General features: G+C 45.1%; 1 protein-coding gene across 11 annotated transcripts in view; it reads right to left on the bottom strand.

The window, feature by feature from the left end:
* The window catches only part of LOC117346511 (alpha-1,4-N-acetylglucosaminyltransferase-like), a 274,220-nt gene that overhangs the window by 104,020 nt on the left and 148,917 nt on the right, over positions 1-21,283 (bottom strand). For 2 of the 11 annotated variants that reach the window (XM_033916271.1, XM_033916207.1), the window contains exon 1: positions 15,320-15,470. The exons of 7 other annotated variants lie outside the window; for them this stretch is intronic. Coding sequence is in view for 1 of the 4 variants with exons in the window: in XM_033916262.1 (XP_033772153.1) it covers positions 15,480-15,482 (3 nt within the window). In the remaining 3 variants the exon portion in view is untranslated. 2 more of the 11 variants (XM_033916262.1, XM_033916236.1) reach the window with 2 other exon arrangements.

Genomic DNA, 21,283 nt, shown 5'->3' on the forward strand with positions numbered 1-21,283 from the left:
GCCAGTGGGGGGTCGCGGGTCGGCTGGAGGGGCGGTCGGAGGTTCTTGTGGGGGGGCAGTCGTTGGGGGGAGGGGGGTTTGCGTCGAGGGCAGGAGGGCCTGGGATCCCTCCTGCCCGTAATGTAGTGCGGGGTGGGGTTAGGGGGTCGCCGTGGCCAGGAGGATTTGGGGCTCCCTCCTGGCCCGATATTGTTGGGGAGTCGGCGGTCCTTCGGGGGGAGGGATGTATCGGACGTCGGGGGGGGGGCATCAGGCTTTCAGGATGGGGACAGACCTTCAAGGGGGGACAGTGCACGGAAGTCAGGGGGGGTGAACGGAGAGTCGGAAAGTCAGGGCGGGCGAAAGGAGCGTCGGGCAGCATGCGCGGTATACCCGTGAGCGCGGTATACCAAAGTTTTTGTACATATCATCGTGATTTCTGCGCGCTATACCCGTGTGCGCGTTTTATACGGGTGCGTGTTATTTGCGTGAAAATACGGTATAACCAGACAACAAAAGGTAGAAAAATTAATTTTATTTTCTGTTTTGTGATTATAATATGTCAGATTTGAAATGTGTCAGAGCTGGTGTTGGACTGCAAACGTGAGCTAGGATTTAAAAGAGAGAGGAAAAGTCCTTTTTGTTTCTTTATTTTATTTACACCACAGCGCCAGTGTGGTTAGGAGAAGCCAAAGGGGGTGAAAAAGCTATAAAACCCACCAGGAGTTTTGAAAAAAATCACCCAACTGGGCAGGAAAATCGAATTGAAAAACCAATTCAATAGGCTGAATCGAATCGAAATTTTTTTTCCTGAATCTGGCAGCATTAGTTTGCGCTACTGTCTTAGACTTTAGGACCTGGGATTGGGGAGAGATGGCATCCTCAGTACTTTATAATGCAAGTGAAACGAGGATTTGGTCAGACTTTTGAAGGGTCTGCAGAAAAAAAATATTGTATAGGCCGGGGACATGAGACAGCAGGAAATGGGAACTTTTCTTCCTTCTATTTTTGTGAATGGAAAGGCTGAGGATGTCAGAGAGGTCAGTTAAAATATGTGCTTTATAAGAAAATATAATAATGTGTTTTATAAAGTTTATAGCATAGCTGGCCTACCCAGTGAGGTGTTCCTAGTGGTGATGGTGACAGCGTGTCAATGTGTTGAGAGGAAGAGGTGGTCTGGGAAATTCTGCTGAGCAAACTCCGGGCCCATTTCCACCCCCCCAGTTAGTCCACTCCACTCAACTGGTTCACATACTGAGTGGGTCTTTGGGTGTTGTTTTGGGATCTCTTCCAGTGGTTTATCAGTATCTCCTTCTGGTCCAAGGAAGGAAACTTTGTTATCCTTAGCATTGACCTACAGAATATGTTTGTAACAGCGCTGCTTGTGTGGCATTAGGCTATGTAGTGATCGAAAGAAAAAAACAGACCTTTGCACATTTTTGCACTATATGGTGGGTGTATGAGGAGATTCACATTTCCTGCACAGCTAAGTCCATGTGAAGTTACCTTGTGCTGTATTTGACATCTAGCAAGGTCTCTGTTTGAAAGGAAAGATCTAAACTTAAAAATGAAGTGGCCAGAAGTTATGGTAAAAGCAGATAGTATATCTGGTTTTAAGAAAGATTTGGACAAATTCCTGGAGGAAAAGTCCATAATCTGTTATTAAGACATGGGGGAAGTGTCTGCTTGCCCTGGATTGGTAGCATGGAATGTTGCTACTCTTTGGGTTTTGACCAGGTATTAGTATCCTGGATTGGCTACCATGAGAATGGGCTACTGGGCATGATGGACCATTGGTCTGACCCAGTTAGGCTATTCTTATGTTATGTTCTCATCTGTAGGGGCCTTTGTTTTCACTTTTTATTTTAATGTATTTTTTTTCTGGGAACTTATCAATATTTTTTTTATAATGGAAGAGAATTAATGTGTGTGGGATGAGGGGGTAACTAATTTCTTCAGCTAAATAATTCAATCCACCTCAAACAGACATAGGAGAACTCACGCACCATTCACACACCCTCCAACCAAAAACGTCAAAAGAAAAAAACTGTTCGACTACCTCCTAGCCATTCCAGCTGCAAAACTCGACCCCCAACTCTACAACCTATTGACCTCGACCACAAACTACAAAACCTTCAAAAAAGAAATAAAAACCCTTCTATTCAAAAAACACATAAAACCGAACTAACACAATTAGAACTGTCCCAAGCATCACCTGCAACTACTCCATATGTACTTCTGATGTCATGACAATTCAGACATAATTTATGTTATGTTATGTTTGGAATATAAGAAAATTTATACTACCTGTTTCTATTCTGACCATTTATTCCGTTTCATGGTCATTACAAAAAATATTTTTTTTTACATGGGGGGGGGTGTCAAAAAATGATGGGCCCCGGGTGCCACATACCCTAGGTACGCCACTGCCTCTTATGTAATCCGCCTTGTACTGCAAGGTAATGGCGGAATAAAAGTCATAATGTAATGTAATAAGTATGGTTGATTGTTATTATATGCTGGAAAGCTGATGCTTTTTTGCACAATTTGCTGGGTTGTGAGTGATAAGGATGCAAGGTTGTTGGTATGAGTGTGTGTGCGTTATGCTGATATGTGTGTTTCACTGTTTTTAAGTATTGAGGTGCGGATTGTACCAAGCTGACAGACCATGTGTCCAGTCTTGTTTTGGGCTGGTTCTCTGATGAAGAAGTGGCGAAACGAGTCCATCATAATCATACCAAAATAAATCGCTCAGCACTATAAAGATAAGTGGTCTCATGATTGATATTTCTGGGGTATGCGACACATATATATAGTGCGAGTTTTGCACATCTATGGACATTAGTGATAGCAATGGTGGTGGAGGAAAACCAGTGATTATAACAATGTTCCTATTGGCCAAATGGCCATTTGGCCGGTATGTGATATGAACAAATTGTCTGAGGTCTTTCCTCCTTTCCACTGATTGATAATAATCCAACAACTGAAATATGTTGAGACAGTAATGTTTATTTATGTCAGATGACTAAATAGAGACACGACATTGAATTGAATTCCATTTTTGTTTTGATTTTTGCTATCTTTGTTGGTGGAATTCTGAATATTATTATTTTTGTTTTTGTTAGTGCTAATTAGTCAGTGGTTGTAGTCAGTGCAGGAAGGGTGGGAACAGCCAACTGAGCAAGATATAGCAGATACTGCTGTTGAGTGGACTAGTTAGGAACCCACCCTTTCTCTTGATTTTTTTTTTTGCATGTAGGTAGCCTTTCCTCTCTCTTTCAAGTCCCCTGTTTGGTTTTCTAGCTCAGGGTTTTCCTTTATTGATTTGTTTATAGTCAGCGTAGTAGGTGCTCCAAAGTTCCTGAGTCGTCAAGCTGACTTAAGCGGCCAATAAAGACGCAGACGTTGAGGATCATGGTAACCAACACAAGACAGCCGCAACATTTACAGAGACTCTACTAGACTGGTAACACTGTATATGCACATATATACTGAACAATGCCACATTCATCCTAGAAAGATACTTCAGATCATTTAAGTTAATGATAATGTGCATTGTAGTGTATCTGTCCTAAGGAATACCTGTGGAATGTGAATTTGCTGACCCCTGTAGGGGGCGGGGTGGAGTGATTAAGGGTATTTGTGGACGCGGGACCATTGTCCTCGCCCAGTGTTTCTCAATACACGGTACGCATAAACTTAGGGGTACGCGATCCATTTGTTGGGGGTATGCAGCACTAGCCGTCATTGCCTGCCCACCCGTCTCCCTCCACCAAAGCCACTGCACATGTTCTCTCCTTTCTGCCAATGCCTCCCCCCCCCCCCACCACCACCACCACCAAAGCTGAGGAAAGCCTTCTGGGTCAGTGGGGGATCCCAGTTACCACCTTCCTGCCTGCAGCGGCACTTGTTGGAAGGATGAGTCAGAAGCTCTTTCACGCTGTATGTAGCTGACCCAGAAACCTTCACTCCAATGTCAGTGCTGATGTCAGAGAGGAGGCTTATGGGTCAGCCACTTGCAGCATGTGAACCACTGCCTGCGCATCCCTGCACTAAGTGCTGTTGAAGGCAGAAGGAGCTGCATAGCTAGACATCCCTGAAGGAGAGGGATATGATAAAGGAGAAAGGAGAGGAGGAGGAAGGAACACATTGGAACATGGGAGGGGCACAATTTTAGGACAAAGGCTGGAAGGCAGGGAGGGGGGCACGGATTCAGGACACAGAAGGAAGGGAGTAAACATGAACATGGGGCACAAAAGGGAGAGAGGAAGGGGACACTAACTTGGAACATAGGAGAGAGGGAATAGAAAGAGAGAATTGTTGGGCATGAGTGTGTGAGTGAGAGGGAAAGAGATGGTGCACACAGGGAAAGGAAGAAAGATGAAAATTGGGCATAGAGAGGTAGTGATACATGGAGAATAGAAGGATGAGAGGGAGAAATGTTGGATATGGTGGTGGAGAGGGAACAGAGGGACAGATTGAAGGGGATGCAAGGGGGAGGAATGCTGGACATAGTGATGGAGGGAGAGATGTGGCATTGTGCTGGAGAGGGGCGATAGAAGGATAAATGAGCAATGGTGGTGCTGGTGCTAGTGGGCAATTGTGAAAAAGGCTGCACATGATCTGGGGGGATGAGAGAGGGAGAAATGTTGGATGTGGCAGTAGAAGGGGTGGGAGAGCTGCATCCTGGATCTCTCTCTCTTTCCCCACACCCTTTGCAACAAAGGAGGGAATGAGAGAAGGACAATGAGAGAGAGAGGGAGACGTTGCCAATGGGGTGGAGGAAAGAGGAAGGAAAGTTGGATTCATGGAGAGACAGAGAAAGATGTTGGTTGGGTGAAGGGAATAAGGTTCGGAGGAAAGGAAGCAAGCAGGAGGCAGAAAGAAAGAAACATTGGATGCACAGTCAGAAGGAAGTGCAACCACAGACTCATGAAATCACCAGACAACAAAGGTAGGAAAAATGATTTTATTTTCAATTTAGTGATCAAAATGTGTCTGTTTTGAGAATTTATATCTGCTGTCTATATTTTTCACTATATTTGTCTATTTTTCTATAGTTACTGAGGTGACATTCCATATTTTAAAGTCATCTGCCTTGATCTCTTTGAAAAAAACCCAAATACAAATGATAATTAACATTTCCTCTGCATACAGTGTGCTTTGTGTTTCTTTAATTTTGTGGTTTCCATTATGTATTAATAAGATTATATTGTGTGTATATAAAAATTGGATGGAAGAAATTACCTTACAATTAGTACTATTATTATGGGGATGGAGTTAGGGGCAGAGCTTGGGTGGGGGGTACTCAGTTGATATTTGTTAGATAGGGGGTACTTGGCTTGAAGAAGTTGAGAAACTCTGTCCTAGTGTTTAGGGGTGACCACCACACGAAAAGGGAAACTTTAACTTATCTGAAGATAGAAACCCCAAATGTGATCAGTTGAAACACTGGGTTTCAGTAGTCATACGGGTTTAGGGGTAGACATGTGATATAGTTTGTGTCTTGTAGTATTTAACTTAAGCTTCTATGAGCTTTAAATGTTGTATTTACCTTGATCTATGTTTCTATGGTGTTTACTTACTAGCTTAACATAACGGTTTGTCGCTTCCTGTATGGTGGCTTTCAGATTCAACCACATTTCATCCACACTATCGGTTTCTGCTTGGCTTTGTAGCATCTGGTGAACAAAGTCACTCATCTCTTGGAAGTTTGTGTCCTTGAATTTGAGGACCTTGGTCAGTGTGGCAGGTTTAGTGAAGCCTTTCCCAAGATTGAACCATATCATGTTATGGTCGCTTGAGGCCAATGTGTCTCCCACCGAGACCTCTGTGACACTTTCACCATTGGTAAGCAACAGGTCCAGTATTGCCTGATCCCTTGTTGGGTCCAACACCAATTGCCTGAGACGTGCTCCCTTCAAAGAGTTTAATAGCCTCCTGCTGCTGCCGGAAGCAGCGGTAAGTGTGCCCCAATCCACATCAGGCATGTTGAAGTCACCTAACAATACCGTGTCCCCACGCAAGGTGATATTCTCTATATCTCCAATCAATTCCATATCCAGGTCATCCTGTTGTCTTAGGGGTCTGTAAATAACGCCGAGATACAGGCATTTGTCCTTCCCTCTGGCCAAATTAACCCAAAGGGATTCCCCCGTGTATTGGACATCTGTGATCCTTGTGACCTTAATGTCATCCTTTGTATATAATGCAACACCACCTCCCAATCTACCCTCCCTGTCCTGGCGGAGCAGGTTATAACCTGGTATGACCATGTCCCACCCATGTGAGTCTGTGAGCCAGGTCTCCATCCCATCTTTCCTCCCTTTCTTCCTCCCTACCCCTTACCTTCATGGCGTTTTCACCCCCCCCCCCCCCCCCCCAACAGGCCCAGTCTGACAAACATCCCTGCCCTGTGGCCGGCGACGTCTAAACTGCCTTCTTACAGCAGCTGGAGCGTTGTAGTTGCATATGGCTGCCGTAAAGGTCGTCCCATATGCAACTACAACGCTCCAGCTGCTGTAAGAAGGCAGTTTAGACATCGCCGACCACAGGGCAGGGAGGTTTGTCGGACCGGGCCTGTTGGGGGGGTGAAAGCGTCACGAAGGTAAGGGAGGTGTGAAAGCGCCACGAAGATAAGGGGCAGGGAGGGAGAAAGGGAGCTGATTCAACTTGGCGGCGACAGTAAGGAGGATGGCAGTAAGGAGGGAGGGAGCACGATAGGGACCGGGCCGGCTATGCACCCCCCCTAAGGCTGCACCTGGGGTGGTCTGCCCCCGCTCCCCCCTTGGTACGCCATTGCATACAATTCAACAACACAGAAACAGTGGCACGTCCTCTAATACTGTGCAAAATATAAAGACAGTAGATGTAAATTTGAAAAAAACTGCTACATAACAATCACCACTTTATAAATTAACAAACAAGAAATAAAACAAATAATGAGAAATAAGAAAATATCATGTTTTTGGACTAATCCATTTTTCAATTAATTTTCAGAGGCCAAATTTTTCTTCAAGACAGTACAGCAGGGGTGCCCACACTTTTTTTTAGCTTGCGACCTACTTTATAAAATGACCCATTCAAAATGTTCTACCAACAATAAAATTTTAAAAAACACAAAGCACACTCACAGAGAAAATGTTAATTATCATTTGTATTCGGGGTTTTTTTCAGAAGTCAAGGCAGATAACTTTAAAATATGCAATGTCACCTCAGTAACAGCTATACAAAAATAGACAAATATACCCTCTCCCCTTTTACTAAACCGCGATAGCGGTTTTGCTGAATGCCCCTGCGCTGCTCTCGACACTCATAGGCTCCCTGGCCTAAAAATCACTTAGCGGTTTAGTAAAAGTGGGCCATAGTGCAAAATATAGATGGCAGATATAAATTCTCAAAAAAACGGACACATTTTGATAACTAAATTAAAAATAAAATCATTTTTCCTACCTTTTGTCTGGTGATTTCATGAGTCTCTGGTTGCACTTCCTTCTTCTGACTGTAAATCCAATATTTCTTTCTATCTGCCCCTCCCCTTTTCTTTCTGTCTCTTTCTTTCTCTCTCCCCCCTGCCCCCCTCTTTATTTCTGCCTTTCTTTCTCTCTCTACCCCTGCCCTCCCCAAGCCATTGCGCTGATTTCTCCACTTCCCCGATTCTTTCCCTACCCCCCAAACCACCATGACAATTTCTCCCTGCTGCTTCCCCGAGCCAGGCCAGACACATACAAGTGCCGGACTTACAAGACTTCACCTCTGATGTCAATTCTGAAATCGGAGAGGAAGTTCCAGGCCAACCAGGCAGCGATTGGCTGGCCCAGAACTTCTTCTCCGACGTCAGAATTGACGTTGGAGGTGAAGTCTTGTGAGTCCATCCAGTGTCCGCCCTCTCTCTGTTCCATATGGCATCTTCCCTCTTTCTATGTACCTTCAATAAATTGTATATCCTGTGCCCTTTCTCTCCTTTGTACATGATTCATTTCAGCTTCACCCCCTCCCCTATGCTCTGGCATCTCTCTCTTCTCCTTTCTTTCTCTTCCTTACCACTCCACCCATGGTCTGGCATCTCTATCTCCTTCCCTTCTCTCCCCCAATGCCCTGGCATCTCCCTCCTCTCTCTCCCTCCTTCTCTGGCACCTCCTCTACTTTCTTTCCCTCTGGTCTGGCATTTTGTCTCCATTAGTTTCCCTTCCTTTCCCCCATGCCCTGGCATCTCTCTCCTCTCATCTCCCCCTCCCACTCCATTATCTGGCATCTCTTCTCCTTCCTTCCACCTAGTCTGGCATCTGTATCCTCCCCCCTCCCCCTCCCCCAATATGCCCTGACATATCTCCTACCCCTTCATGGTCTGGTAGCACCTTTCCTTTCCCTTGCTCCCATGGTCTTGGCATCTCTTTCCTCTCCCTTCCCTAGTCTTCCTTCTCCCCTCTCTCTCCCCAATTGGGTGCTGCTGCTGCTGCAGCATTTCTCTTCCCCTCCATTGGGTGCAGCAGCTTTTCTCTTCCCCCTCCCCCCAAAAATGGGTGCAGCAGCAGCAACATTTCTCTTCCCCCTCCCTCCCAAAAATTGGTGCAGCAGCAGAACATTTCTCGTCCCCCTCCCCTCCCCCATTTGGTGCAGCAGCAGAATTTCTCTTCCCATCCCTCCCAGCACACACGCCCATCGGCAGAGTCGGTAGGCTCTTCCATAGGTCGGTAGACCTATCTTCCATAGGTCAGCGACGGAGGGAAGCTCACAACTTGCTGCTCTTCCTTGCTTCGGGCCTTCCTCGTTGCCGGGTCCTGCCTTTGCGGAAACAGAAAGTAGGCAGAACCCAGCAGTAGGAAGGCCCAAAGCAAGTTGTAAGCTTCCATCCGTCATTGACCAGTCTTCTGTCTTAGTCCGTAGCGAACTCATGTTTCAGGACTCTAAGGTGTGCGTGCCGGCTTCCCTTCTCTTCTCTCCCTCCCCCCCCGGGAAGAGAAGGGAAGCCGGCATGCACACCATAGAGCCCCAAAGCATGAGTTCGCATCTCCAAGCCGGTGAGAGGTCTTTTTTTTTATGTTGAGCAGCGGCGGCGGCAGCTTCAGGATTCACGATAGATGACAGCAGGGCGGTCATCTAAATTAGCCGGGCACAGCGCCCGGCTAAAAGGCCCTGGGGAGAACACTGATATAGAGTTATTTGGGAGCCTTGCTAGATACTGTGACTCTTGCACCATCTTATATCTGGAAGTAGTTATACCACTCCACCGAAAAGGGGTCCACATTAAACATCACTGTTCACATAGCCAATATATGTTATCCTGAAACCTGTTAAGAACTCATTGGAAGAACAGAATAGAAAATGATTTAAATAAATGAATAACTTGAAGAGGATGGTACTGCATAAGTGCTCATTAGTGAGGAGAAGATTCTCCAGCAGCCTTCTTCCCTTTAGTTTTTTTTTTTTAATAATCCTGTGTCCTTTTCAGGTTAAAAAAAAAAAGGGGGGGGCAACATATTTGCCGAGGTCTACATTTATTTGTATCCTCAAATAGCACAGTTGCTTTCCTGCTTAGTTGAGCGCGGGGAAATGCAGGGAAGAAAATTAAAACTGCGGGGATGGAGAATGCGGGGACAGGGTTACAAAGTGCACTTCACTGCGGGGATGGGGTGGAAAGGGGAAAAATCTTTGGTTGTGGAAAAATCTTTGTCCCTGCGTCACTCCCTAAAGGACTCCTTTCACAAAGCCACAGCAGCAATTTCTCTGCAGCAAAGCCCAGTTAGTTTGGTTCATTTGTTGCAGGCAATGGCGTAGTAAGGGTGGGGTGGGGAGAGCAGTCAGCCCCTGGTGCCATCTTGGGGGTGCCACTGGCACCTGTCCTCCACTCCTTCCCCTACCCCCCACTGCCACACTCACAAGCCCCTTCCCTTACCCCGTACCTCTTTAATATTCCCGCCGCGAACAGCAACCCCAACCTGCTGCTCATGCCAGCGTCAGCTCTTCCTCTGATGTCATTTCCTTGACCCATGCCTAGGAAGTGATGTCAGGGGAAGAACCAAAGTTGGCATGAGCAGCAGATGGGGTTGCTGTTCGCGCCGGGAACATTAAAGAGGTATGGGGTAAGGGGCGAATGCATGGCAGGAGGGGGTGGAGAAGGAGCAAATGGGGTGGGGGGGCAGAGAAGAGAGCAGGGGATGGGTGCCACCGCCCCAGGTAACTCTCACTCTCGTTATGCCACTGGCCGCAGGAGAATCGCTGCTGTGGCTGTGTAAAAAGGGCCCCAAGTGTGGAAAAGAACTGCTCATTCTTTTATCCCTAAGCTGACCCTCACATGTAAGCCCTCCCCCCAAAAAAATTGTTTCTGATATGAAATCAGCTCAAGGAGTTTCAACACATCTAAGCAACTTTAGTTTTAGCTTTGCATCCAGCTATTTTTGATTAAGAAGAGGTGATGGAGACAAAGAGAAAGACAAAGAGCTAGATTCACTAAGGACACCGATTGTGTCCTGACCACTTTGCGACCCGATTGTTCCCTGACTCGATTCACTAACCTTGGTGCCAAGCAACCTCCGATCCAATCCGCGCATGCAAATGAGGGGGAATGGCATGCAAATGTAGGCAGGCAGCGATTCACTAAACAAATCTGGAACACCGACTGGGCTGGCCGATCAACACAAGACTGCTGGGGACCAGTCGCTCACTTGCTTTCCGACTGCATCTCCTGCTCTCTGCCTGGATTCTCCTGCTCTCCTGCACCAACTTGCCGCCCTGCTCTCGCCCCGAATCTCCTCCTCTCACCACCGCAACTCTCCTGCCCTTCCCCGCATTTCGAGCCCATGGTTTTAACCCGCAGGTTTAAAGCGGGTTAAAACCACGGCTCACAAAATATTAAAAGGTTTTTTTAAAAAAAGAAAGTTTCCAGCTCTCCTTTTCTTTATCTTCCTTTTCACAGCAGCTATAAGGTGTTTCAGGAAGCACAGTTATTTAACTTGGATTGGTGCTCACAATAACCAATCCAGAGCAGTTATAGGATCTTTCCCCTATATTTGCCCAGTCAACCTCCCTAACCGTTTTACTTCCTTGTTTTTAACAACAGCACAGACATTTCAGAGAAATCCACCAATCAAATCAGCAGGGATCTCTTCAATATCCGTTATTTCATTTTGAGTTGATTTTTTTTAAGTAAACAACTAATGTTTTAGACAGCTAGCCAACAAGGAAAGTGCTGCTCAATCACGACCTGCAACTTCCGTGTCAGACTGACACTTTCAAAAGGCACTGACACGACCTTTCCGCTTCCCTCCGTGCCTTGTATATTTCCTTTCCCACAGCTATTACATTCTGACAGCACTGCACATATACTGAGGCAGCATAAATCAGTTCAATTTATTCCTGTTTCCGCTCCGCACTGTATCTGGATATCTCTCCCGCACTGATGAAGCACAACAGCTGAGTCTGCCCTGCCTTTTCCAACCGCCGCAAACCATTAGTCTTTCAAACTGCTAGCAGTATTGAATTGATGTAGTAATTTCACATCAGGTCGATCACTCCCTCCCAATCACAGGTCGGTAATCCCCTCTGCAATAGCCACAAGTTTTCCAACAAGAAAAATCAAATTAAACTTTATAAGGCTAGGAGACATAGAAAGGAGGAATCCGGACAGACACTTCTGGGTAGTCCCGTTGCAGTGCACTGTTCATGCCGCAATCATCAAAACAAAATATGTTTCTTTTTGGTTGCTAAATACTCACATAAGGACTTTCGTCAAATAAAATTATGAGTCAATTTTTGATTATGAGTCAATTTTTGTTTATTTTCATACATATCCAGGGAAGGGTGGGGGGGGGGCTATTTCTGTCCTAATTTTGACCTTTGAGTATTTATACCTGGGGTGGGTGGGAGGAGGATGGAAGGATATTATTAATTTGAATAGGGTAAGGTTATTGGAAAAAATATATGTATTTTGTGTTTTATTTAAGCATTGGGTGGGCGGGGGGAAAAATGGTTGGTTATGTATATTTGTAAGTTGAATGTGCTTTTATTGACATATTATATGTTATATAGTTGTGTCTTGCACTATTGATGTTTGGAAAATCAATAAAGATTTTTTTTAAAAGTTTCCAGCTCTGCTGAGCATGGAGGGCCAGCATATGCGCAGACCATCTACAGGCATCTCGAGAAATGGGCCACGACATGGCAAATGAGGTTTTAACGCGGATAATTCACGACCAATTAAAGAAACAAAAAAATTAAAATGAGGGCAATCGAAGGAACACCCCCCTCCAACCGCACAGATTGCTGGTGTGCGATCCTGACGCATGCGTAGACCATCTGCTTTCCCTGTAGATGGTCTGCGTATGCGTTTGGTGTCCGTTTTTGCTGGCCACGACTCTCCTGCTCTCCTAGGGACCAGTGTATTCAGTGCAAGTGCAGGGCTTTAATCATAGGCTTGCTTTCAGCGTATGGGGATGGGCCAGTGGTTAAGAACATGCGTGGGTGTTAGTCCACATGTCCCTTGGACCTGGAAGAGGGAGCGTGGAGCAGTAGAAGCTTTGGAGCAAAGGAAAAGGGGATGGAAAAAAGCGAGATGTTCTCCAACCCTCACCCCTTGGCCAGCATCTTTGCTCCAGCTTCTTTTCTCTAAACAGGTCAACAGGGGGAGGGTGGGTAGTTAAGGACAAGGGGAAAGGCTGGACTGAGAGGGAAGAATGGAAAATGCTGGACTTACAGGGTTGTAGGACCTTGAAATGCCATTTTGGAACTGAGGTTCACCTAGGGCGCTACACTGTGTGTTCTCATTGCACCACTGGCAATTATTGACTCTCCTGCTCTCTGCTGCCCTTCCCCGCAGTGCAACTCCACTTTAAAACCATGGGCTCCCACTGCGGGGAAGGGCGGCAGAGAGCAGGAGAGTCAGGGTGGCAAAAGCAGGGCTCAGCTGGAAGGGGCAGAGAGCAGAGATGGGCTGCAGGGCTGGGATTTCAGGCCAAGGACAGTCAGAAAGGACGTTTGCGACTTGTCCCCAGCAGTCACTTCATGTGCTGATCGGCCAGCCCAGTCAGTTTCCAAAATTTCTTTAGTGAATCGCGTCCCTGCCTACTTTGCATGCTGTTCCCCTCATTTGCATGTGCGGATTGGAATCGGATCGGCACAGAGGTAAGTGAATTGGGTCGGAGGGTCGCAAACCAATCGGTACACGATCAGTTTGCTTAGAGCAGGGGTGTCAAAGTCCCTCCTCGAGGGCCGGAATCCAGTCGGGTTTCAGGATTTCCCCAATGAATATGCATTGAAAGCAGTGCATGCAAATAGATCTCATGCAGATTCATTGGGGAAATCCTGAAAACCCGACTGGATTCTGGCCCTCGAGGACCGACTTTGACACCTGTGGCTTAGAGAATCTAGCCCTAAGTTTCTAATTAAACTGCAGAAGCAAAACAAGTAATGGGTTGGGACAATGGACTTTCCACAATCATAAAGAGCTAAAGAGGATTATGCCAAACAGTTTATTGTATCCAGTTACAACGATCTTGATCAGTGGTTCTCAACCCAGTCCTGGAGGACCAGCAGGCCAATTGGGTTTTCAGGCTAGCCCTAACAAATATGCATGAGAGAGATTTGCATATAATGGAAGTAACAGGCATGCAAATCTGCTCCATGCATATTCATTAGGGCTAGCCTGAAAACCCGACTGGCCTGCTGGTCCTCCAGGACAGGGTTGGGAACCACTAATCTTGATTGTAGAAAGTCCACTGTCCCATCCCACTCCTTGTTTTGCTTCTGCTGCTTTCATGGGTTTGTCTCCTGTTGGTCTCCTTGGGCTAAATCAGGGGTAGGCAACTCCAGTCCTCGAGGGCCGGAATCCAGTCGGGTTTTCAGGATTTCCCCAATGGATATGCATTGAAAGCAGTGCATGCAAATAGATCTCATACATATTCATTGGGGAAATCCTGAAAACCCAATTGGATTCCAGCCCTCATGGACCGGAGTTGCCCATGTCTGGGCTAGATTCACTAAGGGCACGGATCGGATCCAATCCATGAGAGATCGGATCCAATCTGTGTCCGGGAGACTGATTAATGAATCGTCCTCATACAAATGAGGGCGATCGGAATCATGCCCCCCCCAACTGTCTGCCCGGATCGCTCTACAGCTCTATAGCGATCCCAGCGCATGCGCAGCCCATCTATAGATGGTCTGCGCATGCGCTAGACTTAAGGGCCCGGCAGAGAATTTTTTTTTTTTCTTTCTTTTAACTTTTTTGGAGCCCGTGGTTTTAACCCACTTTAAACCCACGGGTTAAACCCATGGGCTCGTAGTGTGGGGAAGGGCATGAGAGATGCGGGGCAGGCAGGAGAAGAACAGCTATTCCAGCACTGGAGGGAGTTTGCATTGCATTCAGTCCCTGCAGAAAGTGGCTAGAGTTCAGATTCGGGACGAGAGCAGGGCGGCAGGAGAGATTCAGGACAGGCAGGCAGAAGAACGGAGATTCGGGGCAGGCAGGAGAAGAACAAAAGATTTGGGGCAGGCAGGAGAGAGTAGGAGATCGGGGCTGAGAGCAGAGAAGCAGAGCAGAGAGCAGGGCAGCAGAAGGCATGGCAGTCAGAAAGGACCTCAGCGACTGGTCCTTAGCAGTCGCTTGTTTATGATCGGCCAGCGCAGTCGGCGTTGCAGGGTTTTGGTTAGTGAATCGCGTCCCTGCCTACTTTGCATGCCATTTCCCTCATTTGCATCCGCAGATCAGAGGATGATTGGCAGAGAGGTAAGTGAATCGGTTTGCTTAGTGAATCTAGCCCCCGAGTGGGATATTTTTCTAATTATACTGCGCAATAATTATTTCACAGTCCTACACAGCTTCCTGCTAGTTTATCAGGAATGCCTACAGGAAGCAGCTCTATAGCATAGAACTTTTAAGTTGTTAGACCTTCAGTTTTCAAAAGAGCCAAGTTTCACAGTTAATAATTAGAAAAGGTTGCTGGAATGCACTCCAGCACTGTAGAAAAGAACTCCTGGATAAAAAACTAGATCAAATTCATGTGTTTTAAACTCTAAAATGAGATAAATCAATGGTTTATAAAGATAAGGGATTAAAATTACATATATCCCTGTACTTAATCCTTCATTTTAACCACAAAAGTCACAAGAATCCAATTTAAATTCTGAAATACTCTTTCTAGATGTTCTTATCAATTTCCTTTGAAATATTACTCCAAACTTAATTAAGTCTCAACGGAACAAGTTCTCAGCACTTTACTGTCAGGGTAACACATTTTTTTCTCACATAGCTTCAATCATCACCTGAACATTTGTAACCCAAAAACTCAACATGAAAATCAGCAGGTATCAGATAAGTTTAAGCTGTATTCTCTTCACTACATACCTCAGCTCAACAGCAGATTTCATTTGCAGCTTTCTCATGAAATCAGACATTTACAGGAAGTATTTTCAAACGGTCACGCCCTCCACACACACACACAGACACAAAAGCTCCAAAACTGACATTCAATTTTTCACTGAGCAGTTACACAACACATCCTCACCATTTCCTGTGCTACCCTCCTCCAGCTCACAATAAAAGTCCTCAGGATTTTAATGAGACAGCTACAATTAAGTGCAACTCTCCCCAGGCTTCCTCTCAGTCGCTCTGCTCTGTGTAGGTCTATTATTTATTAAGTTAAAGCCCAGAACCAGTTACAAGATTACTACTTATCATTTCTATAATGCTACTTGATGTATGCATGCAGGTACTTTCTTTGTCTCTAGTGGGCTCACTGTCTAAGGCAGTGGTTTCAAACTCATGGCCCGCCAGGTACTATTTTGAGGCCCTCGTTGTCCACTCCACAAGTATCCGGGGGTCGCTGTAATCTTACTCAAGGACACAGAACGTCTCCACCTGGATGATTTATCTAATTTACCATTACAATTGAAACTTCAAAAATTAAGATACGACTATAACATTCTGCTTAGTACTTCCACTTCAAAAGAGATCTTCATGAAATTGTCCAATTACTGCACCAGCATGAATAAGTGTGGCCACCAACTTGCTACCTATCTGAAGCTTCAAACGGAAAAGACAACAATTCCAGCTATCAAAGACGACTCCGATAATGTGTATCTGAATACTAAGGGGCTCATAATCTAAAGAGAAAAACATCCAAAAACCGGCCTAAGTCGGCACTTGGACGAGCATAAGTCAAAAACGTCCAAGTGCTGATAATAAAACCGAGTTTTGGACGTATTTAAAAACGACCTAGGCCTTCATAGTGCCGCTGAACGACCAAAGCTAAATGGGCGTTTCAGGAGGAGTGTCGAGGGCGGGAGTTGGGAGGGATGCGGGGCGGCTTAGACTTAATTGTACAGCATGTATAACCGATACAGCCCAGGATCAACAGAACTTGGATGTTGTGACTTAGACCATGTAAAACATGGTCTAAATTACAAAAACCTACCTAAAGTGACCAGATAAGCACTGCAAACACATAATACAGACCCACACACACTACCCCAGTGATCACTGACCCCCCCCCACCCCCATAAAAATATTAATCACACCTTTAAAATTCAGCCTCCAGACCATCACCTGGTAGCCTGGCATAGGAATGCCTAGTTGTCCAGCACAGAGGCGGCTTAAGCCTTGGGGGTGGGTTAGGGACTCATGCAGAGGAGGACCCATGCCCATAAGCACCTGTAATCACTGCATTGATACTTAAACATGTGCACTCCCCTATATACCTCCAAAACCCTTTTGTACTGCCTTATAAGTGGCTCTTACAGCCATAAGGGCTATTGAGGTGGTAGATAAGTGGGTCTAGGGGATTCTGGAGGTGGTTTGGGGTGCTCACCATGACCTATAAGGGAGCTGTAGTGAGGAGAAGCCATGGCACCCTTTTTGTGAAGTTCACAGCAGTCCCCTGTAAGGTACCCCACTATTTAGGTGCCATGTCTGGGTGTTCAGTCCATCACTTTGTAGACCCCTCCCACATACAACAGGGCTTGTTTTAGGCGTTTTTGACTTGGATGAAAAGTTGGATGAAAATGTGGTGAAAAGTTGGACTGGACGATCAGATCTGCAGGATGTATAATTAGATGATTTTCAAAAAAAAATATTTTGGATGTATTTTTCAAAAATGTGGCCTAGGCTGTTTTTTACTTTGGATGACTTGCGACTTAGACAAAAATGGACTTAGACGTCCCTTTCGATTATGCCCCTCCACGGATATATGTGATCAATTTCTTATTTTCTATAAGGCTTATATTCTTCTGAAGTACCTGATGTCAATTTGTTTGACCCCTTCTTACAAGATCTCCCTTATTCCAAACTCACAGTAGAGGATGCTATAAACCTTTCTGCCCCAATTATTCTAGCACATCTACAAGATGCACTACATTCTATGGCCAAGCAGAAATCCCTTGGACCGGATGGTCTCACCACGGAATTCTATGTAGCTTTGCAAGATGTCATTCTTCCCTTTTTGGCACAGTACTTTCATCATCTTGCCTCTTCCAGTACTGCAAATGGTTCTTTCTCCGAAGCCTTAACTATTGTCTTGCTTAAACTTGAGAAAGATACACTGAAAGTTCACAGTTATAGACCACTTTCGCTAATAAATGTGGACGCCAAACTATATGCCAAAATTCTCGCTACATGATTGAATGCTGTCCTTTCCAAAATTATCAACATGGACCAAAATGGCTTTATGGTCAGTAGTCTATCTAGTAACAATACAAGACTTTTCACTCATATCATCCTGCAAACTCAAGACTCTCCAACACCACTGGTAGTGATGGCTTTGGACGCGGAAAAGGCATTCGATTGCATAGAATGGCCTTTTCTTTTGAAGTAATGAAGTGGTTTGGTATACCTGATTCTTTCATCAAAATGGGCGGTGTTCTATACTCAAATCCTATCACCAAATGAGACGTTTTCTGACCCTTTTCACCCGTTGAGAGGCACTCGGCAAGGCTGCCCATTGTCACCTTTGCTCTTCAATATAGCATTAGAGCCAATGTTAATTGCTTTAAGATCTAATCCTAATATACATGGCCTACAAGTGGATGACATGGACATAAAACTGTCAGCTTACACGGACGATGTCTTGCTTTATTCTTCTTTGGAATCTTTACCCGCTATTCTCACAATAATTGAAAATTATGCATAAATTTTGTGATATAAGCTTAACATATCTAAAATGGGGGTTATGCCACTAAATGGTTTCCCCTGTAGTGATATTATTTCAAAAATGAATCTCAAATATAAACTAAAGTATCTGGGGGAGTCTACTTTGGTACTACTATAGAAGAAACATGAGATTATAATATTGATTATATCTTCAAGATTATCAAACTCACTACTAAACAATGGTCGCTATTGAAGCTCACTTGTTGGGGCAGATTGGACTTTATTAAGATGTCATTGGCACCCAAAATTACTTATATCCTCTCAATGATACCCTTCCTGTTCCCTGTCAAAACTTATCACAAGATTGATACAATGTTGGCTAAATACTTAAGGAACTATAAAACCTCTCATTTAGCCTTAAAGAAATTAAAATGCACCAAGGATAATGGCGGAGTAAATTTCCCTAGTATGTATGATTATCATGTTGCCTTTCTTAGTAGACAGGGCTCACAATGGCTTCTGGAGCCAAATCAACAGGTCATTCCTACTTGGCTACAAATGGAATACAAATTATTTGACAAAGATTATTTGCAATATGCTGCTTTCATTCCTACTACCTTCAGTAAGAAAGATAATGCTATTATATACTCAACTAGGTTGGCTTTATCTGAAATAGATAGCATTGCGGGCACTAAATGGAACTCTACAGAAAAGGGTGCAAAAAGAGCCGAACAAAAGACCCGGCGTGGATAACTAAAGAAGTGAAGAAAGCAATAGGTGATAAGAAAAATTAATTCAAGAAATGGAAAAAGGGTAAAACCGAGGAAAACTGGAAAGAACACAGGAAGTATCAAAAAGAATGTTACCTCGTGGTTAGAAAAGCAAAAAGAGAATATGAGGAGAAGCTAGCCAGGGAAGCACGAAATTTCAAACCGTTCTTCAGATACGTTAAAGGGAAGCAGCCGGCCAGGGAGGAGGTGGGACCGTTGGATGACGGAGATAGGAAGGGTGTGGTGAAGGAGGAGAAAGTGTCAGAAAGACTAAACATGTTCTTTTTGTCAGTATTTACAAATGAGGACACATCCAACATACCGGAACCTGAACAAATCTTCAAAGGAGAACAAGCAGAAAAATTAACATCCATGGAAGTAAATCTTGAAGATGTACACAGGCAGTTAGAAAAACTAAAAACTGACAAATCACCGGGCCCAGACGGAATCCACCCCAGGGTACTGAAAGAGCTTAAGGAGGAAATAGCAGAACACTGAATGGTGAAAACCTAACAAGAACTATAGCAGAAATGGACTTGGGAGTAATCATCCGGGAAGATATGAAAGCTGCCAATCAGGTGGAGAAAGCTTCAGCAAAGGCTAGAAAAATGCTGGGTTGCATCAAAGGAGCTTTATTAGCCAAAAGCCTGAAGTTATACTGCCGTTATACAGATCCATGGTGAGACCTCACCTGGAGTACTATGTTCAATTTTGAAGGCCACATTATCAAAAGGATGTGAAGAGAATAGAGTCGATTCAGCGAATGGCCACCAGGATGGTCTCAGGACTTAAAGATCTCCCTTATGAAGAACGTTTGAGCAGGCTGTGCTTATATTCTCTCAAAGAGCGCAGAGAAAAGGGGGACATGATAGAAACATTCAAATACATTGAGGTGGAGGAAGAAATCTTTCTTCTTATGGGTCCCACGGCAACAAGAGGGCATTCGCTAAAACTCAGGGGTGGAAGATTTCATGGGGACACCAGGAAATACTTCTTCACTGAAAGGGTAATTGATCGATGGAATGGTCTTCCACATCAGGTAATTGAGGCCAGTACCACGCTCGACTTTAAGGGACGATGGGATAGACAGGTGGAGTCGCTCCAAGGAATGCTTAAAAGATGGATTCTCGAGGGAGGGAGGGTTCTTAAGTGGGCAGACTTGTTGGGATGCCGGCCCTTTTCTGCCATCATACTCTACATTTCTATGTTTCTAACTACTACAACAAGTTTGTAATCTATCCCTGAAAATAGGCATGATCCCGGAGGATTGGAAAATAGCCAACGTTACACCCATCTTTAAAAAGGGATCAAGAGGTGACCCGTGGAACTACAGACTGGTAAGTCTGACCTAGGTTCCGGGGAAAATGGCGGAAGCGCTGATTAAAGATAGCATCGAGGAGCATCTAGAAAGGAATAAACTTATGAAAACAAGCCAACTTGGCTTCTGCAAGGGAAGATCGTGCCTAACGAGCTTATTGCACTTCAAAGGAATTAACAAACGGATGGACAAAGGGGACCCCATAGACATCGTATACTTAGACTTCCAAAAAGCCTTTGACAAGGTACTCCATAAACGCCTACTTCGGAAACTAAAGAACCATGGGGTGGAAGGAGACATACACAGATGGATCAGAAATTGGTTGGCGGGTAGGAAGCAGAGGGTAGGAGTGAAGGGCCACTACTCGGACTGGAGGAGGGTCACGAGTGGTGTTCCGCAGGGTCGGTGCTTGGACCGCTGCTATTCAATGTATTTATAAATGATCTAGAAACAGGGATGAAGTGCAAAGTAATAAAATTCGCAGACGACACCAAACTATTTAGTGGGGCCAGGACTATAGAGGAATGCGAAGATTTACAAAGGGACCTGAACAGACTGGAGGAATGGACGATGAGATGGCAGATGGAGTTCAATGTAGAGAAATGCAAAGTCTTGCATGTAGGAAACAGAAACCCGAGATACAACTACACAATGGAAGGGCTGTTACTGAGTGAGAGTACCCAAGAAAGGGCCTTGGGGGTAATAGTCGACAAGAAAATGAAGCCGTCGGCACAGTGCGCAGCAGCCGCTAAGAAAGCGAATAGAATGCTAGGTATAATCAAGAAGGGTATTACAACCAGAACAAAAGAAGTTATCCTGCCGTTGTATCGGGCGATGGTGCGCCCACATCTGAGTACTGCGTCCAATATTGGTCACCGTACCTAAAGAAGGATATGGTGATACTCGAGAGGCTCTAGAAGAGAGCGACACGTTTGATAAAAGGTATGGAAAACCTTTCATACGCTGAAAGACTGGAGAAACTGGGGCTCTTTTCCCTGGAGAAGCGGAGACTTAGAGGGGATATGATAGTGACTTACAAGATCATGAAGGGCATAGAGAAAGTGGAGAGGGACAGATTCTTCAAACTTTTGAAATCTGAAAGAACAAGAGGGCATTCGGCAAAACTAAAAGGGGACA

This window comes from Geotrypetes seraphini, chromosome 1 (assembly GCF_902459505.1).
Source record: "Geotrypetes seraphini chromosome 1, aGeoSer1.1, whole genome shotgun sequence".
Lineage (NCBI taxonomy): Eukaryota > Metazoa > Chordata > Amphibia > Gymnophiona > Dermophiidae > Geotrypetes > Geotrypetes seraphini.